At 34.9% G+C, this 25,296-nt stretch overlaps 2 protein-coding genes and 1 pseudogene across 3 annotated transcripts; 1 reads left to right on the forward strand and 2 right to left on the reverse strand.

The window, feature by feature from the left end:
• Positions 1-428: 428 nt before the first annotated feature.
• LOC147512515 (uncharacterized) lies at positions 429-1,589 on the forward strand. The gene has a single exon (XM_086595545.1). The coding sequence runs from the start codon at positions 829-831 to the stop codon at positions 1,297-1,299; it is 471 nt and encodes a 156-aa protein (XP_086451671.1). The 5' UTR covers positions 429-828; the 3' UTR covers positions 1,300-1,589.
• An 8,161-nt stretch (positions 1,590-9,750) lies between these two features.
• Positions 9,751-17,117, reverse strand: ALDH7B4 (aldehyde dehydrogenase 7B4). Its single transcript, XM_086595546.1, has 15 exons — positions 16,870-17,117; positions 16,712-16,798; positions 16,514-16,645; positions 16,331-16,403; positions 16,039-16,061; positions 15,861-15,924; positions 15,600-15,645; positions 14,649-14,829; positions 13,874-14,050; positions 13,138-13,302; positions 12,304-12,444; positions 12,051-12,148; positions 10,769-10,918; positions 10,125-10,194; positions 9,751-10,005 (listed from the first exon to the last, which is right to left on the reverse strand). Exons 1-14 carry the CDS (start codon positions 17,002-17,004, stop codon positions 10,140-10,142), a joined length of 1,527 nt encoding a protein of 508 aa, XP_086451672.1. The 5' UTR covers positions 17,005-17,117; the 3' UTR covers positions 9,751-10,005; positions 10,125-10,139.
• A 382-nt stretch (positions 17,118-17,499) lies between these two features.
• LOC147512517 (L-type lectin-domain containing receptor kinase IV.2 pseudogene) lies at positions 17,500-18,553 on the reverse strand (annotated as a pseudogene). Its single transcript, XR_015214996.1, has one exon. The product of XR_015214996.1 is annotated as an L-type lectin-domain containing receptor kinase IV.2 pseudogene (transcript).
• Between the last annotated feature and the right edge of the window lie 6,743 nt (positions 18,554-25,296).

Raw genomic sequence — 25,296 nt, forward strand, 5'->3', positions numbered from 1 at the left:
TAATTAAATAGTGTTAAGCAAACTAAAAATTGCAACTTTCCTCCAAATTTGGGGATCAGCTGGCATCTTCAGAATATTCTAGCTCATTCCTTCTATTTCCATCTTGGTCAATCCTTTTAGCAACAACCATACTTCCCTATTATCGGAAAAAAAAAACACAACAACCATACTTCCCAAAAATCAGGCCCACATTATATAAATCAATGGTCATCAAAATTAGTACAACAGAAAAATAGTAACACGTCAAGATCTTTGAGTTGTAGTAGTACGTTTAAGTTGCTAATGTGAGTAGCTGAGTACAATAGTTTTGGTAAGAAGACAACCGATACAGCTGGCAAAGAATAAACAATAATTGCCAGCAAAGAAAACTGACGTGGACTCAATAAGTTTTGTCAATCATTGTGGCCGCCTTGATTACAAAAAGGAATCAAATCTCCCTCTTCTCTACTCTTCCCACGCAAAGAGAGCAAAAAAGAAACAAAGAGGCTCACATGACTTTTCTACAACTTTCAAGATATGATCGATGATCTCAGCTAGATTCACAAAAGGAGAGTTTACAACACGTTCTTGAAATGGTACTAATCTTTTTAGAACTTCTTGAAGCTGAGAAGGTTGAAGGCGAGTGGGAAAAAGAGCGGTAGCAAAACAAAAAAATAAACCGTTTCAAACTTTCAATAAAACACCCACCCCATACTCCAAGCGTCAGAGAATCTCAAAACATAACCGAAACAGAATCTAACGTTACGCGAAATTCTCGGTAGTTTTAAACACAAGTCTTTTATCTAGAAAAGAGCTCATTCTTTTTCTAGAGGTCTGAAAATTTCGGTGATGTCGGCGACTTTGTTTACTGAATCAATGGCAATTCCAGCAGCACCAGAAACTCAAGCAAAGAAAGTTACAGCGCCGCAACTAGAAGTAGAGTTTGCTAAATGTGCATGTTGTGGATTAACAGAGGAATGTACGTTGACGTACATAGAAAAAGTTCGTGAAAGGTATCAAGGTCGATGGATATGTGGACTATGTGGTGAAGCAATTAAAGATGAAATATTTCGATCTGGGAGAATTATTACTAGTGAAGAAGCATTGAATCAGCATATGAACTTTTGTAAAAAGTTTAGTAGTTCGAGTCCGCCGATTAATTCAACGGAGGATTTGATTTCAGCTATGAAACATATTGTTCGTAGAAGCTTGGACTCGCCATTGAGATCAACGCCGAATAGTCCTATGAGAAAGGAAGACGGGGTTCGTAATCGTTCGCTGGTTCGATCTGGTAGCTGTTTCTCTACTCTGGCTCGTTGAAGCAGAGTGATGAGTTGATTATTACAACAACAAGAAGAAGAGGAGGTATAAAGGTAATGAAGAAGAATAGAGATATTCGAAATAAATTGCAGCAGTGAGAAATCAAAAGGTAGTTAATTAGCTGTTAGTTTAGCTAATTAATTAGGGTTTAGTTCTTTAATCTAGTGTATTTTTTATTTTATTTTTTTTTTTTTTTTTATCAATTTATGAATTTTGAATTGCTGCATTGTCAAGTGTAAAAACATGTACTTGAATTAAAGTTTTCAAGGAATTTGCCTTCTTAATTAAAATTATACATGATATAATTTTTTTTTAACATAGTTTAGAGTGAATATAGCACCCGAAATAATTTTAGGGATTTAATCATGATTTTTGACCAATTTATGCCCTTCTAAGCTATAACCAATGAAGACGAGACAAGCTGCGGGTTTTGGCTGAACATCCGGAAACAATTGGCTTAGTTGATAGTTTGATACTTTGGATTACCATCCTTGTGGGGTAAAGTAACCAAGCTACTCATGCTGTAGGAATTTAGGACTCAGGACTCGCTCGTTTGCAGCATGAGCTGAGCTAAACAGAATTTAGGGCTCGTTTATAAAATAAGTTAGTTAGCATTTATGAAAATGAGCCGTTGTTTTCTCCCCTTTTACTTCTTACTGAAACTCTTTCTAAACTCTAAACTTGTAAGGGAAGATAGGGAAGGGAAAATGTACTATAGATTTTTATATCAATGGAAGCAGGGAAGGCTATAATCCCAACTACTTAACTTCAAAAAAAAAAAAAAAAAAAATGAGCCGTTGTGTTTGTAATGAGATGTAACGTTTCTGGTAATTAATGCAAGTAACATCCCAAGTTTTGAGGTCTACCTCTCATCACAATGAGTGATTCCTAGAGATTGTTCATAACTTCCCTGGTCAGCAAATCTGACCATGGAATTTGTCAATGCATCTTGAAGTTCTAGTTGTGTATGTTCCATATATTTAGAAACGTGGGGGCAAATAATCACGTCTTTTTAATCTATTTATATGGTATGATTAGGTGATTTGTTCAATTATTTGTGTTATTCAATTTGTTTGTTGGTACTTGATAGTTTGTCAACAATAATGCAATGAGAACTAGAAAATGGGTAAACTAATTAAGTATACCAAGACAGAGTTTGGGGAGTCTTGGTTAGGTTCGCTGTTTTTTCTTTGCATTTGATGGATTTCACACTTTCACTGCAGAGCAGCAACAGTTAGTTTTAGACTTTTAGTTAGGAAATAAGACTTAGTCTGGTACTCTGGTGTGTGTGGTTTGACACTTGAACTGAAAATTGGCACTACTTTTTTGTGTTCATAGGTTTTGTGTTTCTATCTGAGCAAAATGCAACTGGCCATTTGTTCATTATTACATTGAGGTTTGTCATTATCTGACGGTTGGTTCAGTAGGGAGATAAGGATATGAGAAGAAGAGAAAGCCTGATGTGACATGAGGTCGTTCATAGAATTATCATGGCCAAGGACAAGGGACCATGGGGTGTCTGGGACCCTTCGAGGAAGGTGATATGGACAACATCATGGACCCTACCACGTTAATAGGAACATTGATGAGCTATCCTATGTGGCTGTGTCCTCTCAATGGGGGAGGAACCGAAGAATACCAACATATATTACTGCTAGCCTCATGCCACGTAGGCACATGGAACAATCTATGAAGCCACACTATTTTACTTTTATTTAATTTTTAAAATTTATAATCGAAATAAAATTACTATTTTATTTTCATATGCAAACTTTTTTCCCATCACGCCACAAAAAGTATATCTTCGTTTAATTACGATAAGGTGCATTGTGATTTTAATGTAGTTTCGGTTTTTAAAAAATTTTATTAGTAGTTTTCGGATTTTAGAAAAAAAAAGAAATATAAAGTAGTTATTTGGATATAAATTATGATAGAAGAAAATGAAATCGTTTAATATATCGGTGTGATAAAAAGTCCAATGGCAATATCATACTAAAAAAAATTGGACATAGAATACGTATAAACTATAAAGCCCAGACAGCAATGTGATAAAAAAGCTGGTTCGAAATATACGGAGGATATAAAGCCCAGACAGCAATGTGATAACAATTGGTTCCTACGGAGGATTGATTTTGCTATTCAAAAAGGGCTAGCGACGCAATTTTGTAGCGCGCTTGACCTCTAAATCATTTATTTGATTTATTTTTTATACCAATAAATATATTTATTGTTGATAAAAAAAAATTAAAAATAAATAATAGTGTATAGGGCAATTTTGTAATTTTTCAATATAGAGCACTTTTGTAATTTACATTGGGTAGAAAAGTGACTTTTTTTTTTTTTGTAATTTAGATAAAATATAGAAACTAATATTTAATTTAGACAAAGCAGTGTGGGGACTGTTATGTAGTTATCGTAAAGTATAGAGACTGTCCCGTAATTACCATAAAACATAGAAAATGTTCTGTATTTTATATAAAGCATAGGGACCTAAAATTATAAAACAAAACAAAAGAACTGTGAAATGATGAAATTGCCCCTACGTCACACACAATCACTATTCCTCAACCCTCAGATTTTTCTATATAGCAAAGATATCAATAAATATATTTTTTGTTGATAATTTTTTTTTAATGTAAAATTCGTTATCATTATTAATAAAATTTTCCACTTAAAAAAAATTGTGCATAAGGGCAATTTTGTAATTGTTGATAAAATATAAGGACTTTTTTGTAATTTAGATAAAATATAGTGACTAATATTTAATTTAGACAAAGTATAGAGATTGTTATGTAGTTATCGTAAAGTATAGGAATTGTCCTGTAATTACCACAAAAAATAGAGACGATTCTATAGTTTATATAAAGCATGTGGACTTAAAATTATAAAACAAAACAAAAAAATGTGCAATGACAAAATTGCCCCTACATCACACACCATCATTATTCCTTCAACCCCAAGATTTTTCTATATAGTAAAGATATTAAGATCTAGGGGTTGATTCCCAAAAAAAAATAAATAAATAAATAAAAATTGTGGGTTGATGACTAGTAATTTTGGTGTATGTCTCAGGGGCATTTTGATAATTCCTCTTTTTTTTTTTTGCTTTTAGGTCCCTAATATTTATATAAACTACAGAACAGTCTCTATTCTTTATGGTAATTACGTGACATTCCCTATATTTTACAATAACTATATAACAGTCTCTACATTTTTTTAATTAGATATTAATATTTCAAAATATATTTTATTGTAATTAAATGAAGGTATACTCCCTTGTGTTGGGAAAAAAAGTTTGCACATGAGGGTAAAATAATAATTTTACTTTGATTATAAATTTTAAAAAAAATAAAAATAAAAAAGAATGGTGTGGCTCATCCATGTTAGGATTGTTCCACGTTCCCAGGCACGTGGCATGAGGCTAGTACCATATATAGGGATATAGCGCATGACCACATATTTGTCTTAAAACACCATATCTTCTGAGCTTGAACTTCTTTACAACTTCTTGGGTACCTTTAGAGCAAGTCCAATGGGATGCTATATGAGCTGTTAAAAGCCATATAACACCCCAAACACCAAAAAGTCATTCCAATGGAATTGCTACATTTCTTTGTGTGGAGTGGCGCTGGACTGTTAATGCTCTTGTCGTGTTGTTTGTCTATGTTGGTTCCATCTCTAGAAAACTCTCAAGGTTGTTTACCATCATAAAAGGTTGTGTGATTCACATGCGCAGAGGTGATGAAGATAGGAATTTAAAATTGTTTATTCATTATGTTCTTATTCTGGCTTGTATACTTTGAAAGCGCAGAGGTGATGAAGATAGGAATTTAAAATTGTTTATTCATTATGTTTGTTGTTTTTTTTTTTTTTTTTTTTTTTTTTTTGGTAAGTCTGTTTTAAATGAGATTAGTAACTCTTTGATGTTGGTGGGGTTCGAGTCCCAAACCTCTAGTATCATCACTCAAAGGTTTTGCCGACTTTGCTAATCGGCACCTGCCTTGTATACTTTGAAAGCTTAGTTATTGGCAATCAAAAGCTTGAGAACATTGTAAATTTTGGAAATTATTATCAATGGATTATGTATCAATTTTTGAAATGTGTTGCTTTAGTATGTAGTTTTTGTGTAGTTGATTTTATGATTTGAGAAACCTCAAATCATGTAACAATTAGCAGGGGTACGTGTCTAGAAAAAAATAGATTTTACCAAAAAAAATTATTTTAAACTAATACGACTGGGAACATTGTCGTTAATTGACTTCCCAAAAACAAAATGTGAGGAAATACATGTCCTAAAATCAGGACACAAAAGTGCGACGGTTGGTTGAGTTCTAGTTTTGAAAATAGGTTGTTTTGGTGTAAAGAAAATTTATGACGGTTTTTAGTGTCCTAACTTTAACGACGACATAAACTGTCTCATATCCATTGCAATTCTAATTCAACTTACCACGCTATTTTCCGTCATAAATATTAACGATAGAACTATTCACGACGGAGTCTAGGACACTATCTCGTTGCAAATCTTGATTTAGGACAGAATAAACCGTCATTTTCGACCATTTCTAGTGTAGTGAAAAATTCTTAAATTTGGCTAGTGTGATAAACCCAGTCAAATTTGTGGCCTTGTCTAGCAATTGCCATAATATGTTTCGGGAGACGGATAACACAATTTTTGTCGTTTGTGTGTTAAATTTTGACGGACGACAGAAAGTATGTCGTCTGTCCAAAAAAAATTCAACTTAATACTTGCAACTAATGGACGGACGACAGAAACTATACCGTCTGTATCTCTTTAGCACTTCAAAGTATGAAACAACCATTGGAATGGTTTTTGTGTTTTGCGTCTGTCAAATTTGACTCTCTTGCTAAAAGGGCAAAAAAAAGTTGTCGTCCTTTAGCAGCTTCATTTTGGCAGCTCTTCATTGAACTTGCTCTTAATTCTTTGAACATTTTCTTCAATCTTGAGTCTTGACATTTATAAAGAAATTAAGAATTCACTTGTCAAGAGTAAACAACCAGCCTCAATGTGTGTAGTCATAAATTAACAAAATGAGTTAGTAGCCTTAGTAAATTTGGTGGATTGACGAAGTGAGAAATCCATGGTTGCAAAATGTTTGATTTTGCTAGGGTTTTCTGATAATTAAACTTGACCTAACCCTTGTTCAACCATAAAAGGCTACTTTATGAATCTTAAACCTGCAATGCTAAGGCGACATAAAGTTGGATTGTTTAGCTTTTCCAAGCCGGGTCATAAAAATGGAAGATCATAGATTCATGGTACATTAGGAGTTTAGGACCAAGTTAATGATGCCCTAAAACCTTTTTCGTTTTTGGAAAATAATATGTTCAGCAAATAATTTTGGAAATACGAGTACGAAGATTGGGAACCAATGGACCTCGAGTTTACAGGACCATTAGTGTTCTTTTGAGCTTACAGGACCATTAGAGTTGGTATTTAAGACTTAAAATGAAAAACAAGCTATTTCTTTCTAACCCTTTTCCAATCAATTTGTTTTTGTTAAGCCAATTATACTTTTTTAATTCTCAACCATATAAGCAAACTCCAATATTATTTCAAAAGTATATGAGAAATTAGGGTGCCAACGGGTTGGTTTTGGGTCGGGTCTTAGCAGTTTCGGTTTGGGTTTTACTATTTACAGTTTTATCGGTTTCGGTTCTCAACGGTTTTAGTATGAGAATTATAGAATCCAACCCAAAACCATAAAAACCCACGGGTTTTTATCGGTTTCAGTTCTAATTCGGGTCTTTATTATTTATTATGATTATTAAATAATTTCAATCATTTAAACACTAAAACTTTTTTTTATTTTTATTTTTTTATTTTCCTACATAATAATATTTTATATATAATTAGTGATGTATCAACAATCATATTTACATCAATTTATGAATACGTATCAATTATACACGTTAAAACATTTACAATTCATATGATAATTTAAACCTTTGATATATAAATTAAAATAATCAATATCTAACTTTATAATTTTGATTTTTTTTTACGTGCATACTGCATACATATATTTGTTTTCTTGTATTAACTCGATCGTGTACACGTGCAATCACATATATTTGTTACCTTGATATATTTTACGTGCACACACATATATTCGTACACGTGTATTAAATCGAACATGCGAGTACATGCGTCTTACAATTACATCTCATCACTAATTTTTAATATGAACACTATATATTGGTTTATAATAAGTGTGTGTACCACAATATATCAAGCATGTATATCCTATTTAAATATACACGTCTATAAGTTAATAAATATAAAATGTATAGTATTAGTTAATTCATTATATACACGTTGACATTATTATTAACATCTATGATACACTTGTTTAACGTATGTTATAAAATATACATTTAACAATACACATTCACTATTATACTATATATATATTTAATAGACTTTTACACGTAAAAAATATATTTTATATTATAATGTATGAGTTTGATTATCTTAAATGTAATATAATACTAAATTTTAAATATCGAAATCATAATAATCGGTTCGATTTCGGTTCGAGTATCTACGGGTTTTTTACTATTCGGTTCAATAGTTTCGATTCTTTATCGGTTCGATTTTTAATGACCCATTTTAAATGGGTCTAACTTTTTAAGACCCGAAACCAAAACATTTGGTTTCAATTTCTGTTTGGTTTCGGATAATCGGGTACCCATTACACCCCTATGAGAAATATGCTAAAAATACTATATCAATGAAGTTCATATAAAGATACACCAAGAGTAAGAATTTAAATATAGCACAAACCAAGAACTCAACCCAAGTTGTATTGAACAACGAGTCTTCCACCCAAAAGATCTGAGGCAAGTTCCCCAGTTGGTTAGTTTTCTTCATTTTGGACATTATCCCGTAAGTAGGTTAGTGGTTAGTTATTAAGTAGCTAGTGTTATAAATTATGATGTATCTCATCTATTGGGAGGAGAAAATAATATTATTGTAGTTTGCATTTGTGTGTGGATTACGAGGTCAAAAGCTCTTCAATAAGTCTTAATGTTATGTGTTTTTGATACAATCACTTCAAGATTGTATCAAAGCAAGATCCCAACTAGACGACCTGTTTCGGATAAATACCCATTGTCCCACATGCTCTGACCATAATGGAAGTGAGATTACATAATATAAACACTTAATTTTTAGAGAGAGGTTAGATCATTATTATACTTAAACTAGGAGAAGAAGCCAATGTGAAACGATGATTTACAAAAACGACGTAGGTGATAATTATGTACTGGGAGAATAAACACAATTAGGTTAAACAGTTGAACCCTACACAAAGATAGGACGATAGGTTGAAGCTTTGGTAAGTAAAGCCACATAGATAGAGCTTTTGTTGTGTATTTTATCATTCAATCAGGTTAGAATTCAATCTCAATAAAACCCAATTTCAGTTTTTGATGAACAAATCTGGTGACTCTTCCTTCCACCTCTGACCTCTGGAAAGTGATAGTTCCGAACGTATCCATATGGCCTGGCCACCTGGGACACCTTCGCACAATATGTTAGTTCCTTCCTTAGTAAAAACTAGATGTACCACGACCATATTTGCTTCATTAAGTGTATCCATGCAACAGATCAAACTAGACTCAAAGGTTTGAATCACAGAGAAAATGTGAACGCCAACACCAATCTTTAGGCATTTGCATGCTGACTAGCAACCGGTAAAATCTTTGAGTGATGATACTAAAGGTTTTGGGCTCGAACCCCGTCAGCATCAAAGAATTACTGATCTCATTTAAAAACAGACTTACTAATCAAAAAAAAATCTCATTTAAAATAGACTTGCCAATAAAAAAATACAAAACAAAAAATCTTTATGCAATTTTTAATCGGTAGTGCCAAAACAAAAACTTTGGAGCTTTTTTATCCATTCGTGCCTAAAAAAACCAAAACAAAAAATGCTGCACTCATTGAAACACAGTTAGCCTGACAAACAGGCTTCAGGGGTGACAAGGGCTGAATGAGCATTTATCGCTATTCTAGCCACTTTAGGAAATGCCGACCATCACTCACCTTGGCTTACTCCAGTGTTTAGTTCATATCTGAGGACGAGGGTGAAACCACATAAACGCAATCAAATCATATTCTTTGAGCATATGAAAAATGGTGAAAGGAATGGAAATTTGATTGATTAGAGAAAAAGTGTAATCCATTCTTCAGTATTCCGTCTCTCTCACTAGTTCTCCAAGGAAACCAACTCTACTAACCACAGCCTACGTATATACTGATAAGCACTATGTTCGGGGTGGAAAACACAGAAAGAACTTGTAGTAAGGCAACATGTGCAAGCAAGAATTGTGATCCACACTGAAGGGAAGGCTCAGGCTGATTGCAGCCTGATTCTAATCCGGAGTGACATCTTGGTAGATTAACTAGCACTACATCACAAACACAACTACAAAAGGAACTTAAGTCATAACCATGCGTGAAATGAATGTTAAAATATATTTCAACAAAACAAATGTCCTTTCATTTTCTTTTGCCCTTATTGTGTAGAAGGGGACTGCGATCAGATCCAATCCCAGACTTAACATTATCAGAAATACTTTTTATCCGATCTCAACATACATTTCTCAGATAGGCCACGTTGATGTTTTGAACAAAGGAAGTGAAAGGACTTTCCTGAGGTGGTCCCTGAGCAGAACTTATTCCTACAAGATAACCAACAAAATCAAATAAGCAGCGACAAGATACATAATGTGTACGTTATGAAAAGACACAAGATCTACACGAAAAGACATAAAAAAATAATATATCATTTGCAGCTCACCGAATGCCAGACCCATTAGCCGAAATTAATTCCTTGCGCAAGTGGAAGCTCACTTCCATAATTGATCGTGCTGTTAAGATATCAATCAGTACATATTACAACCACATTAACAAAAAAAAACTAAAGAACATAAAACTAAATAGGATATTAGATTGCAGTATTGCACCCTCAAAAGAACAAAACTCCAATGGGTTCAGTAGTGTATGAAGTTGGCACTTGAGAAAGATACAATGGTGTGAGATCTCCTCAACACCATTTCAGATTCATGAGCATTAGTTTCAATTAGCGGTTATCAAATAAAGCTAAAGCAACTAAAAGTTCTAGGGTAGGAAATCAAATAACAATTAATTCTGGCTTTCCAGTCCTCAGTGACTCCTCACACAGGAAAGAACAGATACATTAATGCCTAATCAAGAACTTTGAAGTAATTATCAGTTTATAGATTACAACGCATGAAGGGGACACATTATCACAATGTTAATACAACCATAAGCCATTAGTTTATAGCTTATTACGACAGGGCCAATTGGGAAATGAACAAAGAAATAAAAAGTGCATATTATGCTTAGTACTTGTAAATAAACTCTAAAACGTTTCTGTTTTTTTACACCAACAAAATCAAGACAGACTTATATCAAACTTACCATGTTGACCGTCGCATGTACTGCTTCCATGAGTCACTTCCTGCTTCACGGCCACCCCCAGTAGCCTTTTCCCCGCCAAAAGCACCACCAATTTCAGCACCATTTGTAGGAATGTTTACATTTACAATACCACAGTCACTACCATGTGGCCTGCATTACAGTTAAAAATGAATTAGCAACTAAAAATAAATAAATCAACAAACACATTAATGGAATAAAAGTTTGGTAAATGCATAAGACAAATACTATTAGTCATTACTAGACAATTACATAATCATCTAGATCATCACAAGATACCAACAGCTGTGAAGGCCATATATGGGTTGAGTAATATCGCAGAAGGTCTTTGGATTGTGTTTTCAGTGTGTCATGACTGAGATCTTACTCAATTCCCTCCTTTTTGAAAGTCCAACATCTACCAAATGCTGAGAAGTTTTAATTCAAAAAGTCATGAATGGAGACGGGCAGAACCAGGAATTTTATCGGGAGGGGGGATCTGGGCCAACGACATGTGTCAGGTTTTTGCAGCTCTTTTACCAATGTCTAAACTTACATAAAAACACATACGTGTAACATGTAATTTAAAACTATACAAGACGTAACATGGTATTATTTAACTGGTTATTTTCACATTGGCAAAGGCTGAAAATGTATATAACATGAATATATTTAACAAAGAAAAAGTGGTTTGGAACGAGAGAGCGCCCACAAATTGAACTAAAAATTGAAAAACGATACATTTGAAAAATTGTAGGATGCAAAGACACTGTGCATGTAGATGTCTATAGCATGCAGAGATGTCCTGTCATACTTCTCCTTATGAACAATTAAATTTCAAAACCATGTCTTTTTAGTAACTAAAACGTGTCTAGATTTTTTTGTCGGTGATTAAAGACAGAATAAGGTCTTTTAGACCATTTTCTTGAATATTTCATAGAAACTATACTAAATAGCTTTGATATTAGTTTATTTTTGATGTCCAAAAAAAACCAGGGGAAATGATTATACATTGTCGCATGTGAAGGTATGGTTACTATGGTATTCAAAAATTTAATGGGGGAGAGAAATATTCAAGTAGAACTCTGCTGGGGTGTATTGTATGTAACACCTTATACACGCTTCTAGAAATATCCAAATCTAATACAAAATTACACACAAAATAAAAAATAAAGAAGTTGATGACGTAAACCGGTACAATTCAACCATTTAAAATAGTTTAAAAAATAACTCATACAGATAATGAAATGAAAATAATATTCAACATCTAATTCTTAATACTCACCCGAGCCATTTGAAGATAACTTCCGGTTTGCGCGTAAATATCGAACTACTCAAACCTTGTGGTACAGAGTTGTTTATTTCAATTGCTTCTTTTAGAGTCTGTACAACGAGTAAGTTTAATTTGATGAATTATCTCACAATAGAAAGACTAAAACACCTAAAGACACCGCATTGTTATGTCAGGTGAAATAGGGACAAGCAATTAATTAGGAAACAAAAGTACGGAAAGTTAGATCCGATTCAGACCATGCTACCTGAAATTTCATAACATAGAGAACTGGACCAAACAACTCTTCTTTTACTACATCTGCGGTCGGGGAAATCTCAACTATTGTGGGCTGCACAAAATTTCCTTCAGATTCTACAGCTGAACCACCAAACAGAATCTTTCCTCCCTGCACAACATTAATTCAGAATGTACTCATGTGAAGCACAGCAGTTAAACATGAGTGACTCAAAATTCGAGGCATGCATGAAAGAAATAATGGTGCATATTTTCAGGACAAAGTTTCAGACAATTCAGAAGCAATTACAAATCAAAGTTCTGCATTTTTCAGTTGCAAAATAGAAAACACAACATGACAACAATAAATAAATCTGACATGAATCCAGGCATCCAGCACTAAATATTCCTAGAACGATTTTCTTCAACTGCTAAATGAATAATCAAATAATGGAAGCTTGACAATTAGTACAACTCTTATTTTACCATTGCATTCCAACACCCAAAACGAATAAAGAAGAATCAGCGTTTACCACTACTTTCCAATTATATTGAGGGAAATATAATTATGTAAAGCTTCAGAAAGGTCTCTTGGGTTTCTATTAGTAGGGTTTTTGGTATGAAGCACCCCAGATGCTTCACTATAGTTAAATTTAAAAAATAATAATAATAATAATTATTAAATAATATTAACAATATGAAAAATATTAATAAACTGCATGCTAAAATATTAAAATATTAAAAATGGCAGTTAAATTTAAACAAAAAATGTATGCACCTTAGTTATAAGAAACACTAGAAGACAAACACCAAACTTACGACTGGGAAACATAAACTGACTTTAATCGTAAGAAAAAATGATTACCTGAGATTTTATGATTTCCATTCCCTTTTCAAACTTTTCCTTCGACACACTAGTATGTAATGGCCCTAACAGCGTACCCTTCTCTAATGGATCCCCCATTTTAACTTGCTTGTAAACCCCAATTAGTTGTTCCAGTACACTTTGATATATACTTTCATGGAGAAGCTGCATGTAAAGAATATTTCAAATTGTATCAACAAAACATCATTAAAAATCAAGAAAATGGAATTTATGGCAAACATATCCCCTCCCTAATGTAATAGCATAAGTTTGGGGAGGAACTTATTTTACAAAGTACATCCCTGTGTACACCAATTAAGGATCATGCTAAATCTCCACGTCATTTGATCCCGGTGGCTCAGATTTTCGGTGCACCAAGTCCAGTGCAACAAGGGAAATCACAATGCAACATTGATGTCGCACTGCAAAACAACCGGACTGAAGGGCGCTTCCACATGGCGGCTTGCGTTTTAAAATTGCATAATTAAAATGCCAAAATACCCCCAAAACTCCCATATGGTCACAGTACTCGTTTCCAACCACCTTTGCCACACGGGCGCCACGTCAATTAAAAATTCTCCACAAGGATTTGATTTGTAAAATTAGTGTTGTTTCCTATTTGAGTAAACTACAAAACAAAGGCTCTATGCCCAATTCCGTGAAAAAATAAACAATCTTAAATGCTTTGACTAATGTTATCATTTCAGGACTCTAATGATAAACGAAACTAAATTACCAGCCTACGACATGTTGTGCAGCGCTGACCAGCAGTACCAACAGCAGCAAATAAGACAGAACGGACAGCTAGCGGGATGTCTGCGTCATCCATAACAATTATGGCATTGTTCCCACTTAATTCCAGTAAGCATTTGCCAAACCTCTCACTCACTGTGTGCTGAACCATTAGGCCCACCTGGAATTTCAAATGTGTAAGAAATGGTTACTGCAATCAAATGAAATGATCTAAGATTCTCAGTCTATAAGCACAAGACCATCCGTCTATTCCATTATAAGTCTCAGGAGAAACATACGGAGCTCTAAAACAGGAGCTAACATGCAATGAAAAGACAGACAAAGAGACAGACAAGGAGACAGAGAGAGAGGAAAAACACGTATACAAAAGCTAAGAAACTTAGAAGTTAACTGGACACATCTTCCTTCTAAATCATAGAGAATGTGTAGGAATGTAAGACCTGATAACAGGAATTCAAAGAAAACGCTCTAAGATATTCAGTCAGTACAGGCAAGACTAATGCCATTACCATCTTAAGTACATAAATTATCAGAGAAGGGCAGGACCAATATGCAATGCACACTATAGGGAAGAAGAGTTTGACACTAGAATGTATTTTCTACTGTGTATGATCAAAGATTGGAAATAATATTGAAAAAGGTCAGTGCAAAAAACCATAAATCTCAACAAACGAAGTAGAGAGAAAGGGATTAACTGCAATATGATAAATTCATAACCATCTTGAGATGAGGCCAAACAACAGAACAAGATGGATTACCTTGGTACTACCTGTGAATGAAACCAAATGTATACGCGTGTCCTTTGCTATGGCCTGACCAATTTCAGCACCTCCACAAAAAGAAGTGAAAATTGCACCTGGTAAGTTGTTCTTCTCTAGAACGTCCGCTATTATTTCTGTCATTGCGATAGTAATCAATGGCGTAGTAGGAGCACCCTTCCTGTGGAACATGAAACAGTCTGTCGTGAGTCCCATAGCATATCCAACATAATCTATAAATAATATACCACATATACTTCCGAGTTCCGAAGCAATGCATTTAAAGTGATGACCGATTTTTCATGTAATTTCAACTAAGAATGAGAATTGAGAAAAAAAACTACAACTTGTTGCTCATGTTTTCTTATAACGACAAAAAAGAAAGACTACTCTTTGGAGGTTGCCGTTATGTGAAATGAGAAACTCCTGTAACAAGAAATATCTGGACTTTTCAACACGTTTTCTCGGCTCTTGCATTTTTTTCACTGCGAGAAGTGAAGAAGATTAACACCGCCGGTTTCTTTTCAGAATTCATTGTCTTGTAGGACACCAATTTTTTTTCATAAAAGTATTAGTTCCATAAAAGGACAGGGAAATCCTGGTCAAGGTCTTAACAGGTGCCTTAGTCAATATGCTTTTGCAGTATGGGAATTTTAAGAACCTTCAACCTAAAGGAACTTACAGTTATATTATCATTACACATATCATTCTTAAGTAGGCTTTAATAGTTTGGAATACAAATGATCCAAACGACCAAATATGATTGCAGTGCATGAAGAACCCTACTTTAGATAACTTGGTCCAAACGAATTGATATAGTCTACACTATAGAGGAAAGGAATACAATGAGACTCTGTTACTGAAATCCCAGTAATTGAGCATTCCCAAACTGTTCTTAGTTTCTAGTAGGATATCTTGCTAAAAACCCCAGACAGAAAATTAAAGACTTACCAAACAACACAATTTCCGCAGACTAACGCAATACAGGCATTCCATCCTGAAACACAACAGTGTACTTAGTTCTCTGAAATGATCCCGAATTAAATGTTAGGCAAGAAAAACATTTATGGAGTTCCATTAATTCTTGCAGTTTAACATATGATCTGATTGATCGGGACGTATACTGATTTCTAAAAAAATAATTATGATAATAATAAATAAGTATTTCCCTAGCCTATAGAATATTTGTAAAACGGAAGAGTTAAAACTCACCAAGAACAGCACACGGAAAGTTGAAAGCTGTAATTACACCAACTACTCCAAGAGGGTTCCACATCTGCAAAGTAAAAGCGTATGTGCAAAGCGTTATCTGTACTAGCGTACTCATTTATTACCTACTGATATTCATAACCCAAATATCCTTGTTCGAAAGCACAAACAAGCACCTCACCTCCATCATCACATGATTCGGGCCTGTTGAAAAGACGCAAAATAATAAATATATATGGAAAGTGGTTTCACTGAAAGAGTACTCAAGATTTAAATTAGATATATAAACAAATAATAAAACTCAAATACAGCTGTAGATGTAACTAATATCAGCTCTAGGCTTCAGGTGTGCCGTGTTGTACACAAGAACTTATCACTACACAGAAGCTATCTAATCTGGCCTTGAAGAAGACAATGGAAATTTACATGTAAAAGATTAAAAATTAACATTGTAATGTAAAGCTTCAGCTTACGTTCTGACGGTACGACTGATCCATTCAGTTGACGACTTAAACCAACAGCGTAATCACACATGTCAATAATTTCCTGCCAAAAGATAACAAACATTATCCTTTTAGTTCTTTATCCCGAAATGTGCCACACATTTATGGAACAATGACAGTTCATATATATAGTAAGAAAGTAAACATTAATACTTGAACTTCTCCAATTCCTTCTGGAAGTATTTTTCCCATCTCAAGTGATACAAGTCTTCCAAGATGATCCAACTTGGCTCTTAGTGCATCACCGATTTGTCTAACTATCTCACCTCTCTTTGGTGCAGGAATCTGAAGAGAAAACACAAAAAATAAATAAATGAGTATCTAAACACATTTACACAAAGAATGACTTACTTGCATCCAAAGCTTTGATGCTTCACTACAAGCTTGCATCCCATCTTCATAATCTTGAATCGATGCCTCTGTGACTTCAGCAATGATCTGAAACAAAGAAAATCATGGATCATAGAACCAGACACTAATTAAACAATGATCGGGAAATAAATACGAACCTGATTGTTAACAGGATTAACGGAAGAGATAGTTGGACCGTTTCCTTTCCACGTGCCATTAGCGAAACAACCTGGATTACGAGGTCCGACACCTAGTTCTGTTAGAAACTCGTACTCTTTTTTTGCGAATCCCATTTTTCGATTTGATGAGTGAAGTGTTGTTTTTTTTTTTTTTGGAATAAATAGCAGAGAAAATGAGGACGTGGGTTATGATGAAACAAAGTACGGAGTGAGAAGTTTTGAGTGTGGGATTAGAATTGCTTATTATTATTAAAGGAAATAGGATTGGAATGGGACAACACACGTGTCTGATGAATGCTGATTTGATGGATAAGTTATGGTGGAAACCTGACGCGGGACATACCTTTGCGCCATTATTTTAGCGGTCCACATCGCGCAAAATGCAATTTTGCTTTCTATTTCTGTTTAGCAGAAGCCTAGGTGAGGGGAAGGACATAAATAGGGAACGAACATCAAGTAGCCAAGTAGGCACCCATGCCACGGGCCACCCCATGACCCCAGCATTCCTTTGCTAATGAGTCCATTTTTGCTGCAATTTCGGTGAGGCTTAGTTTGCTTCCAGCCCAATGGAAACATAACACGTGTCCATCTAACTAAACAAAAAATACTTTAAAAATTAGAACCGTTCCTAGTTGTTTTTCTTCCTATTATGCCCTCTCCTTCCTTTTGCCTCTGCAATTCAATAGTCCATAGACCCACCTCTTTCTTTGGGCGCATCAATGGGTGGAATTAAAGGGCATACTCAATCCAGACTTGCATCTGTTGTCCACTAATTAGGCTTAGATTCTTGTAATTGCCACCAGTACGATCGAGATAGTACTTTGCAGGAGCAGATATGGCTGACCTTAAGTTATTTAGATCAATACCAACATGGTTATCATTTATGTCACCAAACTCTTTGTTAACGATAGTATCAATCCACAGCAACAACATGATTGGATGGATCCCCATTACTGGTGTAATTGAAAACGAGATATTGGGTTGGTAGAGCTCCTGGTAGGCTTCTTGATGGTGCAATAACAAAGCAAATACCGGGACCACTTAAATCACTATATTTGGGGACAATTGCAAACACAAAAGTAGTAGAGAAGGAAAGAGTGCTACCATTTGATGACAGGTTCTTGAACTGAAATGGTTTCGGATGGAAGGCATGACTTGTCACTGTCAGTTGGGTGATGTTGGTTAGCCTCAAGAGGCCGCTCCCTGTGATCCCCGCTTGGCCGTCAAGGCTCAAATTAGCATTTTTGAAGCCGTTGTAAATAAAACCATGTTCTTCTAAGGCAGTTGCAACGCTACCGGCTAAGAAAAACAACCAAACGAACCTAGGAAACATGTTTGAATGTCAAGTCCTCTTACAGCATTGTGAGCCCCTTTTACGAGAAAAATTTCACTCGACGACGATGAGCGAAAAGTCTCCAGCACATCTCCATCAGAGTACTCTCTCTATCACATCTCCACCTATGAGTACTCTTCAATTATTGATTAACTATAGTTAATAAAAATCTAATCAATTCCAAGATTTATTCCATTCTCTCCAAATCAGTTTTTTTTTTCGCTCACATCCATTTTTATTTCTTTCTGCAAAATGAAAAATCACAAATAAAATTGTTACTTTCCTTCCTCTGTATTGAAAAAGATAATAAATTCCAATATGTAGTCTGTTACTTTACAGTGCGTTGTTACGGTGACAATGACCACCAATGAAGAGGATGGAGCCATTATATGTAATTTATGAATCTTCCAGAAAAACCGAAGTTTCTACGTGAACTCTATAGGAGAGATCAAGGGCATAATAGGAAGAAAAACAACTAGGAACGGTTCCAATTTTTAAAGTATTTTTGGTTTAGTTAGATGGACACGTGTTATGTTTCCATTGGGCTGGAAGCAAACTAAGCCTCACCGAAATTGCAGCAAAAGTGGACTCCTTTGCTAATCATCCTACACATCAATTGAACTATTGAAGTGTGGTATAAATAAATGTATAGAATAAATCGGGCCGTAGGACAGAATTGGGTGAGAATTACGTCTCTAGGCACTAGGCATGTGCAGTTGGAATTATGGTTCCAGGACAAAAAACGTAAAAAGACAGTTTTGTTGCTCCTCTAAGTGTTTTAATTTAAAACAAAAAAGAAACATATGTAGCTAATCACTCTCACTGTCTCTCTGGCGTGTCTCTCGCTCTTTCCTCTCTCTCTTCTCCATGTATTGTACACATACATAATAGTGTTTAGATATATATGTTGTACACATACATAGTGGTGTTTTGTAATACTCTAAATTTAAAAATATCATTGACAACAATAATATCGAGATAAATCATACGATTGATTAACATAAGATTTGAGAATTTGAAAATTAAATTTAATTATTATTCAATTGTTTGTCAAATCAGTACTCAAATCGACCAAAATATTCTTCAATTATCAATAATTTAAAATTGAAAAGTGAGAAAAGTAGATTGCAAAGTGAGAAAAGTGTTTATCATGAGAGAATAAGATGTTTTCTTATAGCTTAAATCAATAATCATAACACACAAATCAACTAGCTCAAATATGGAAACAATTAAATTTCAAAAAAAATTACAAGTTTTTAGTTGGAGTTTTTTTTTTTTTTAGCTAGATGGAGAAAAAGATATATGTTTGATTATATCTTAAATCAGTAATCAATAATCACTAATTCACAACACACAAATCAGTTAACTCAAAGAATGGAAACAACTAAATCTCAAAAATATTTTACAAGTTTCTAGTTAGAGTTTTTTTTTTTTTTTTGCTAGATGTAGAAGAATGTCATAATTGGTATTAAACAAAAGTAAATTGATGATGTCAGCCCAAAAATGCCCTAAAACTGAAATTATTGTTCATCCGAGCCTAAAACATAAATTCATGGTCAATTTATATGTATGGGCCTAAATTTATGATTTATAATTAAAGCCAGCTGCGCTACATGTTGGTTACTAGCAGGCCTCGTATGTCAACCAATGTTCTAAAAAACGTTAGGCGGTAGTCGAGCGGTGGGAGAGCACCTAGGCCTTCTAGGCAGTGCCTAGACGAGCTAGGCACTAGGCTTTTTTTTTCCCCTAATATATCTTATAATATATATAGTAATAAACACCTATACTACAAGAAATGAAGAAAATCATTTACCATCATTTACCATAACTCAAAAAATAAACATAAACAAATATACTTATTACAAAAATGCGTAATAGTTTAAGAATATCGACTTAATATAAAAACACTCTTTCTTATAGTGACATATAATTTACATTAGGCTTTAGTCTTTTAAACTTATTCAAATTTTAAACATTTAATTATTAAAATATATATATATATATATATATATTAAGTCTAAAAAGGACCTTAAATAAGGACCTTAAATAAGTACCAAATCTTTACAATACAAAATGATTTAAACATTTAATTATAACCAAAAAAAAAAAAAAAAAACTCGTTTGGTATCCTCTAACTTTAAAATTGTTTTCCACTTTTGAATATATATATAAAGGTCCAAAAATGCCTAGAGGTCGATTAGTCCTAGACTTCTTCAAGGCCCAAAATATCGATCGATCAATATATCGGTGTACCCAAAAAAAATTTGGATATATCCATTTTTGGTAACCGCCCCCTAACTATTTTTCGAGAAATATCGGATATATCGGAAATATAATATGGGAAATATCGAGATATATATATCGGAAATATCGGATTTATATTTTAAAATGGTCAAAAAGTCAACCGATATATATCGATTATATCGGAAATATCGATTATATCGGCGATATAAAGTTTCATATCGGAAATTCCGATATATATCGGAAAAAATGGTTCTATATTCGGTGGATATATGTCGGAAATATCGATATCGGTGTACCAAAATACCGATATATATCGGCGATATATCGGATATATCGGCGATATTTTGGTCCATGGACTCGCCTAATTGGTCCACCAATTTTTTAAATGACTTGGGCCTAGGCGAGTCGGTTGGGCACCGCCTAGCGCCTAGAGACCGCCTAGACCGATTTTTAGAACAGTGATGTCAGCCTAATCCGGTCCACTCACAAAGTTTAGAGATAGGATCACTTGGATTGAATTTGTATGTCATAACGTTGAGAGCATCTTCAATTGTGAATTTGTGATACCTGGATTTCAGCTTACACCAAATAATTGAATCACCAAACATTTTCACTATTTCATCAAATTTGCAGTATCAAACAGAGTGCCTACAATCAACTACTCGGACCGAATGAAAGCTAAGCTGTTGGAACGCGATAAGCTTAGTCTCTTTGTCAAAGTTCTAGAGGGAAAACTTTTGTATGGCACCTTTAAAGTCAATCTTGAAAAAACCTGGGCTCCTTTTAAGATCACTGAAGTGCATTTGTACAAAGGGGATATTTATCAAGTATGGCTAGAGAATCAACATCAAATTGAAATGATCTTAAAGGCTTAACCTTGGATTGTTTCTCAGCATATTTTACAAATTGTGCCTTGGATGGAGATGAAAGATAACCATGCACCTGACTTCAACAAGTTTTATGTTTGGGTTCAACTAGTTAACTTCCTTGAACTATTCCAGGATAGGGAGATTGTTGAAGGAAACTTAATTGACTCGAGCTGTTTCTCCCCAAATCAATTGATGCATCCAAGTTTAATGAATTCTCTCAGCTAACTCGAGTCAAAGCATTGATGGATATTCATGATCCAATCCCACCAGGATTCAAGCTTCCTGAACCAATTAATGGAGTTGAATGGATCCAATTCTCATATGAGTTTTTACCAATGTGTTGCTTCAAATGTGGGTTCATTGGTCATCATCAAGCGTCATGCAACATATATAGCAGATGCCGATCTTGGTTTAGAGCCACAGTTCACTTTGTCTAGTCTACGTTTTAATCTTTATAATCCAAAACAAGGCTGTTTCCAAAACTCATGATGATCGTCCAGTGTTTGAAGTGTCTCTAATTAGTACTTATGATCTTCCAAGAGTGCACCAACCTTTAAGGATTTTTGAGATTCCGAGGCATGGCAATGAAAGTGACTCTGTTCTAGACGGACATGAAAATCTTGACCTTCATATGCAGCGCATGGATGGGAAGGACAAAGGCCCAATGATTATGGAAGTCAATTCACCTAAACAATATGTGGGATCCATTCAAAAGGCTGGACACACTGCTGGTACAAACAATGAATGTACTATCAACTCTAACCCAATTAATTTAGATACCATATTCCCAAGATCTTTGGGACTTTCTCCGGAAATACCTATCCAGCAACTGACTTCATTACCAAATACTTCCTTCATGAGTACTACACAGGAAATGTTTAATGATCCAATTAATATTTCGTTTGTGGACTTGACTAACTATACTGACTCTGCTTTAGGTGGCGACAATTCCATACACTACAAGAGACAAGAAATTGAATTTGGTACTGCAAACCCAGAGAGTCTTGAATTACGTACGGATTGTTCAGCATCAAGAGTTTGAAGGAAGTATGTTCCAAGATAGAGAGGCTAGGCGCAAATCATCTTTGAATGTTGTTGGTGATGAAAACTCCCCTCCTCTAATGGTAATTCCATTGGCTTTTCCGGTAGGCATAATCCATATCGGACGGTGACGCAGTTCCCCACAAACAACTTCAAAAGAAGCCATGAGTTTAGTGTGGAACTGTTGAGGCATTGGTATCCCCTCGACAATAAGAGCACTGAATGATTCAATACAGAAACTGAGACCAAAATTTATCTTTTTGTCTTAAACTAAGGCTATTATGAGTAAGTCTAGTAGATTACTTAGAATGGTTAAAGGTGGATACCAATCTTATGTTTATCCAACAAAAGGACTGTCTAGGGGTTTATGGCTTTTGTGGGATGGGGATGTAGACCTTAACATTGTATATGTAGATGCTTTGATCATTCATGCAAAAATTAATGAAATCAGCTCACCTTGTTGGTATTTCTATGGCATCTATGGTAATAATGATTTCCCTACAAGAAAAGAACAATGGCAAATGATGGAAAACCTTAAATCTTGGAAATGATCATGCATGGTTATGTGCTGGAGATTTTAATGATATTTTGTACAGAGAAGAGAAAAGAGGTGGTCGTTCAGTGTACCAATGGCAATGTCAACCTTTTGCTGATATGATTCAAAATTATCAACTTATGGATCTTGGGTTTGTGGGATCAACTTTTACATGGACTAATAACCAATGCTTCCGCACTAGAGTTTCGAAAAGACTGGATCGTGCCTTGTGTTCAAGCAAGTGGAGGGAAATATATTCCTAATGCCTTGTTATTCCATAATGTTACTCTTGAATCTGATCACAAGATGTTACATTTGATTTTAGAACCGGCGAAACTGAAACTAAAAAGACCATTCAGGTTTGAAATGAATGTGGACTCGAGATATTGGATGCAAGAATGTGGGACGCAACGCTATGACAAGAGGTTTTTGGGTTCGCCTTCCTTTTCCTTCTGTCAAAACCTAGCTATCAGCTTGTAGGAAAGAACTTATTGAGTGGAATCACATATGTTTTGGCAACTTGGATGTGAAATTAAAGCAGCTGGATAGGAAGTTAACAGAGTGCCAAGAGCAACAACACAAATGCGTCATTCCCATTGAACAACAACTCATTCAGGAACAAAGCCTTCTGTTGGAGTATGAAGAGGTACTAAAAATGAAGGATACACATTGGGGACAAAAAGGCTCGACACGATTGGTATGGCATGGGAGAATTGAACACAAAGTACTTCCATACAATGGTGATAAATAGACACAGAAGAAATGATATAAACAGATTAGTGAAGCTAAATGGGGAGGTGTTAACATAACGTCTGGAGATTGGTGATCATCTTGCATAATATTACTCAAATTTGCTCTCCACGTCGGAACCTAAATATGATGGGGAGTTAATGGAAGCTATCAACCGCTGGTGACACAGGAAGATAATGATTCTCTAATCAGGCCTGTCTCAACTGAGGATTTCGATTGCGATAAAAAATATTGAATCCTTCAAAGCTCCAGGGCCTGACGGATTCCAAGCTGTTTTCTACAAGACATTTTGGGAGGAAGTACATGAGAAAATAATCAGCCTTGTTCAACATTTCTTTCAATCAGGCACCTTCACGAAAAAAATAAATCATACCAATATTGTCTTGATTCCAAAAATACCACATCCTTCAGCTGCTGATCACTTCAGGCCTATTAGCTTAACCAATGTAAGCTACAAGATTATTGCCAAGATTATTGTCCAGAGGACGATGAGACCGATTCTACAGTGAATAGTAGGACCTCAACAAAGTGCTTTCTTACCGGGAAGGTCAATCCATGATAATGCTCTGCTTGCACACGAGACGTTTCATGTTATCAAGGGTAAGTCAAATGCAAGTGCAAAATGTTTTGGGCTTAAGCTGGACATGCAGAAAGCTTACGATAAAATTGAGTGGCCTTTTCTTGAGGAGGTTTTGAACAAATATGGCTTCAATGGAACTGGATACAAAAAGTGATGTTTTGTGTGAGGAGTCCAACCTTCTCTATTCTGCTTAACGGATCTCCTCATGGTTTCTTTCTCCCTACTCGTGGCTTGAGACAAGGTGATCCTATATCGCCATATCTATTTGTGCTTTGTGCTGAAGTTCTTTCGCTCAATCTTAATCGACTGCAAGAGCAAGGTCTAATCCATGGAATCAAATTATCAAGACACAATTTGCCAATCACTCATCTCATGTATGCTGACGACACCATTATTTATAGGAAATGGAACATTGAGTAAGCAACAGAAACCGACAAGTGTCTTCAAAGATATTGTGATGCCTCATGTCAAAGTTTAAATTGACATAAGTCTCAATTCATTCATAATAAGAGACTACCAGACAGGGATTCTAGAATGTTCCACCGGATATTCATAACTCCTTGCACTGTTAATTTTCCAACCTATTTGGGTATTCCACCGGTGTTCAATGGGAGGAATACGATACAACATTTCTTACCTTTAATGCAAAAATTCAACAACAGATTAGCTTCTTGGAAGTCTAGCTTGCTGTCTAAAGGTGGAAGGCTTACTTTGATAAACTCTGTCCATTTCTGCTTTGCCCACACACGTTATGTCATGCATTTAACTTCCGTTGAATATTATTGAAGAGATGGATAAGATAAGAAGGAATTTTCTTTGGGCTCCTATTGCGGAAGAAAGGAAGATGCATTATTTCTCCTGAGATCTTGCATGCTCACCGGTAAATTGCAGAGGGTTAGGCATTAAAGATCTTCAAATGCAAAACTTAGTTTTGCTTGGAAAGAAGGCATGGGAATTGTGTAATCCTCAATCTCTGTGGGCAACTCAAATGAAGGATAAGTACTTTCGGAGGCAACATTTTATGCATGCACATTTAACCTTATCTGCATCAACA

Source organism: Coptis chinensis, chromosome 3, assembly GCF_015680905.1.
Source record: "Coptis chinensis isolate HL-2020 chromosome 3, ASM1568090v1, whole genome shotgun sequence".
In the NCBI taxonomy this organism is placed as follows: domain Eukaryota; kingdom Viridiplantae; phylum Streptophyta; class Magnoliopsida; order Ranunculales; family Ranunculaceae; genus Coptis; species Coptis chinensis.

Bases quoted from the DNA above. Each gene is read 5' to 3' on its own strand.
- ALDH7B4 (XM_086595546.1), bottom strand. From the start codon at position 17,004: ATGGGATTCGCAAAAAAAGAGTACGAGTTTCTAACAGAACTAGGTGTC. The intron at 16,646-16,711 runs GTAAGTCATTCT...TTTTCTCTTCAG, and splicing joins CATCAAAGCTTTGGATGCAA to ATTCCTGCACCAAAGAGAGG. The intron at 16,404-16,513 runs GTATTAATGTTT...ATCTTTTGGCAG, and splicing joins AAGGAATTGGAGAAGTTCAA to GAAATTATTGACATGTGTGA.
- LOC147512515 (XM_086595545.1), top strand. From the start codon at position 829: ATGTCGGCGACTTTGTTTACTGAATCAATGGCAATTCCAGCAGCACCA.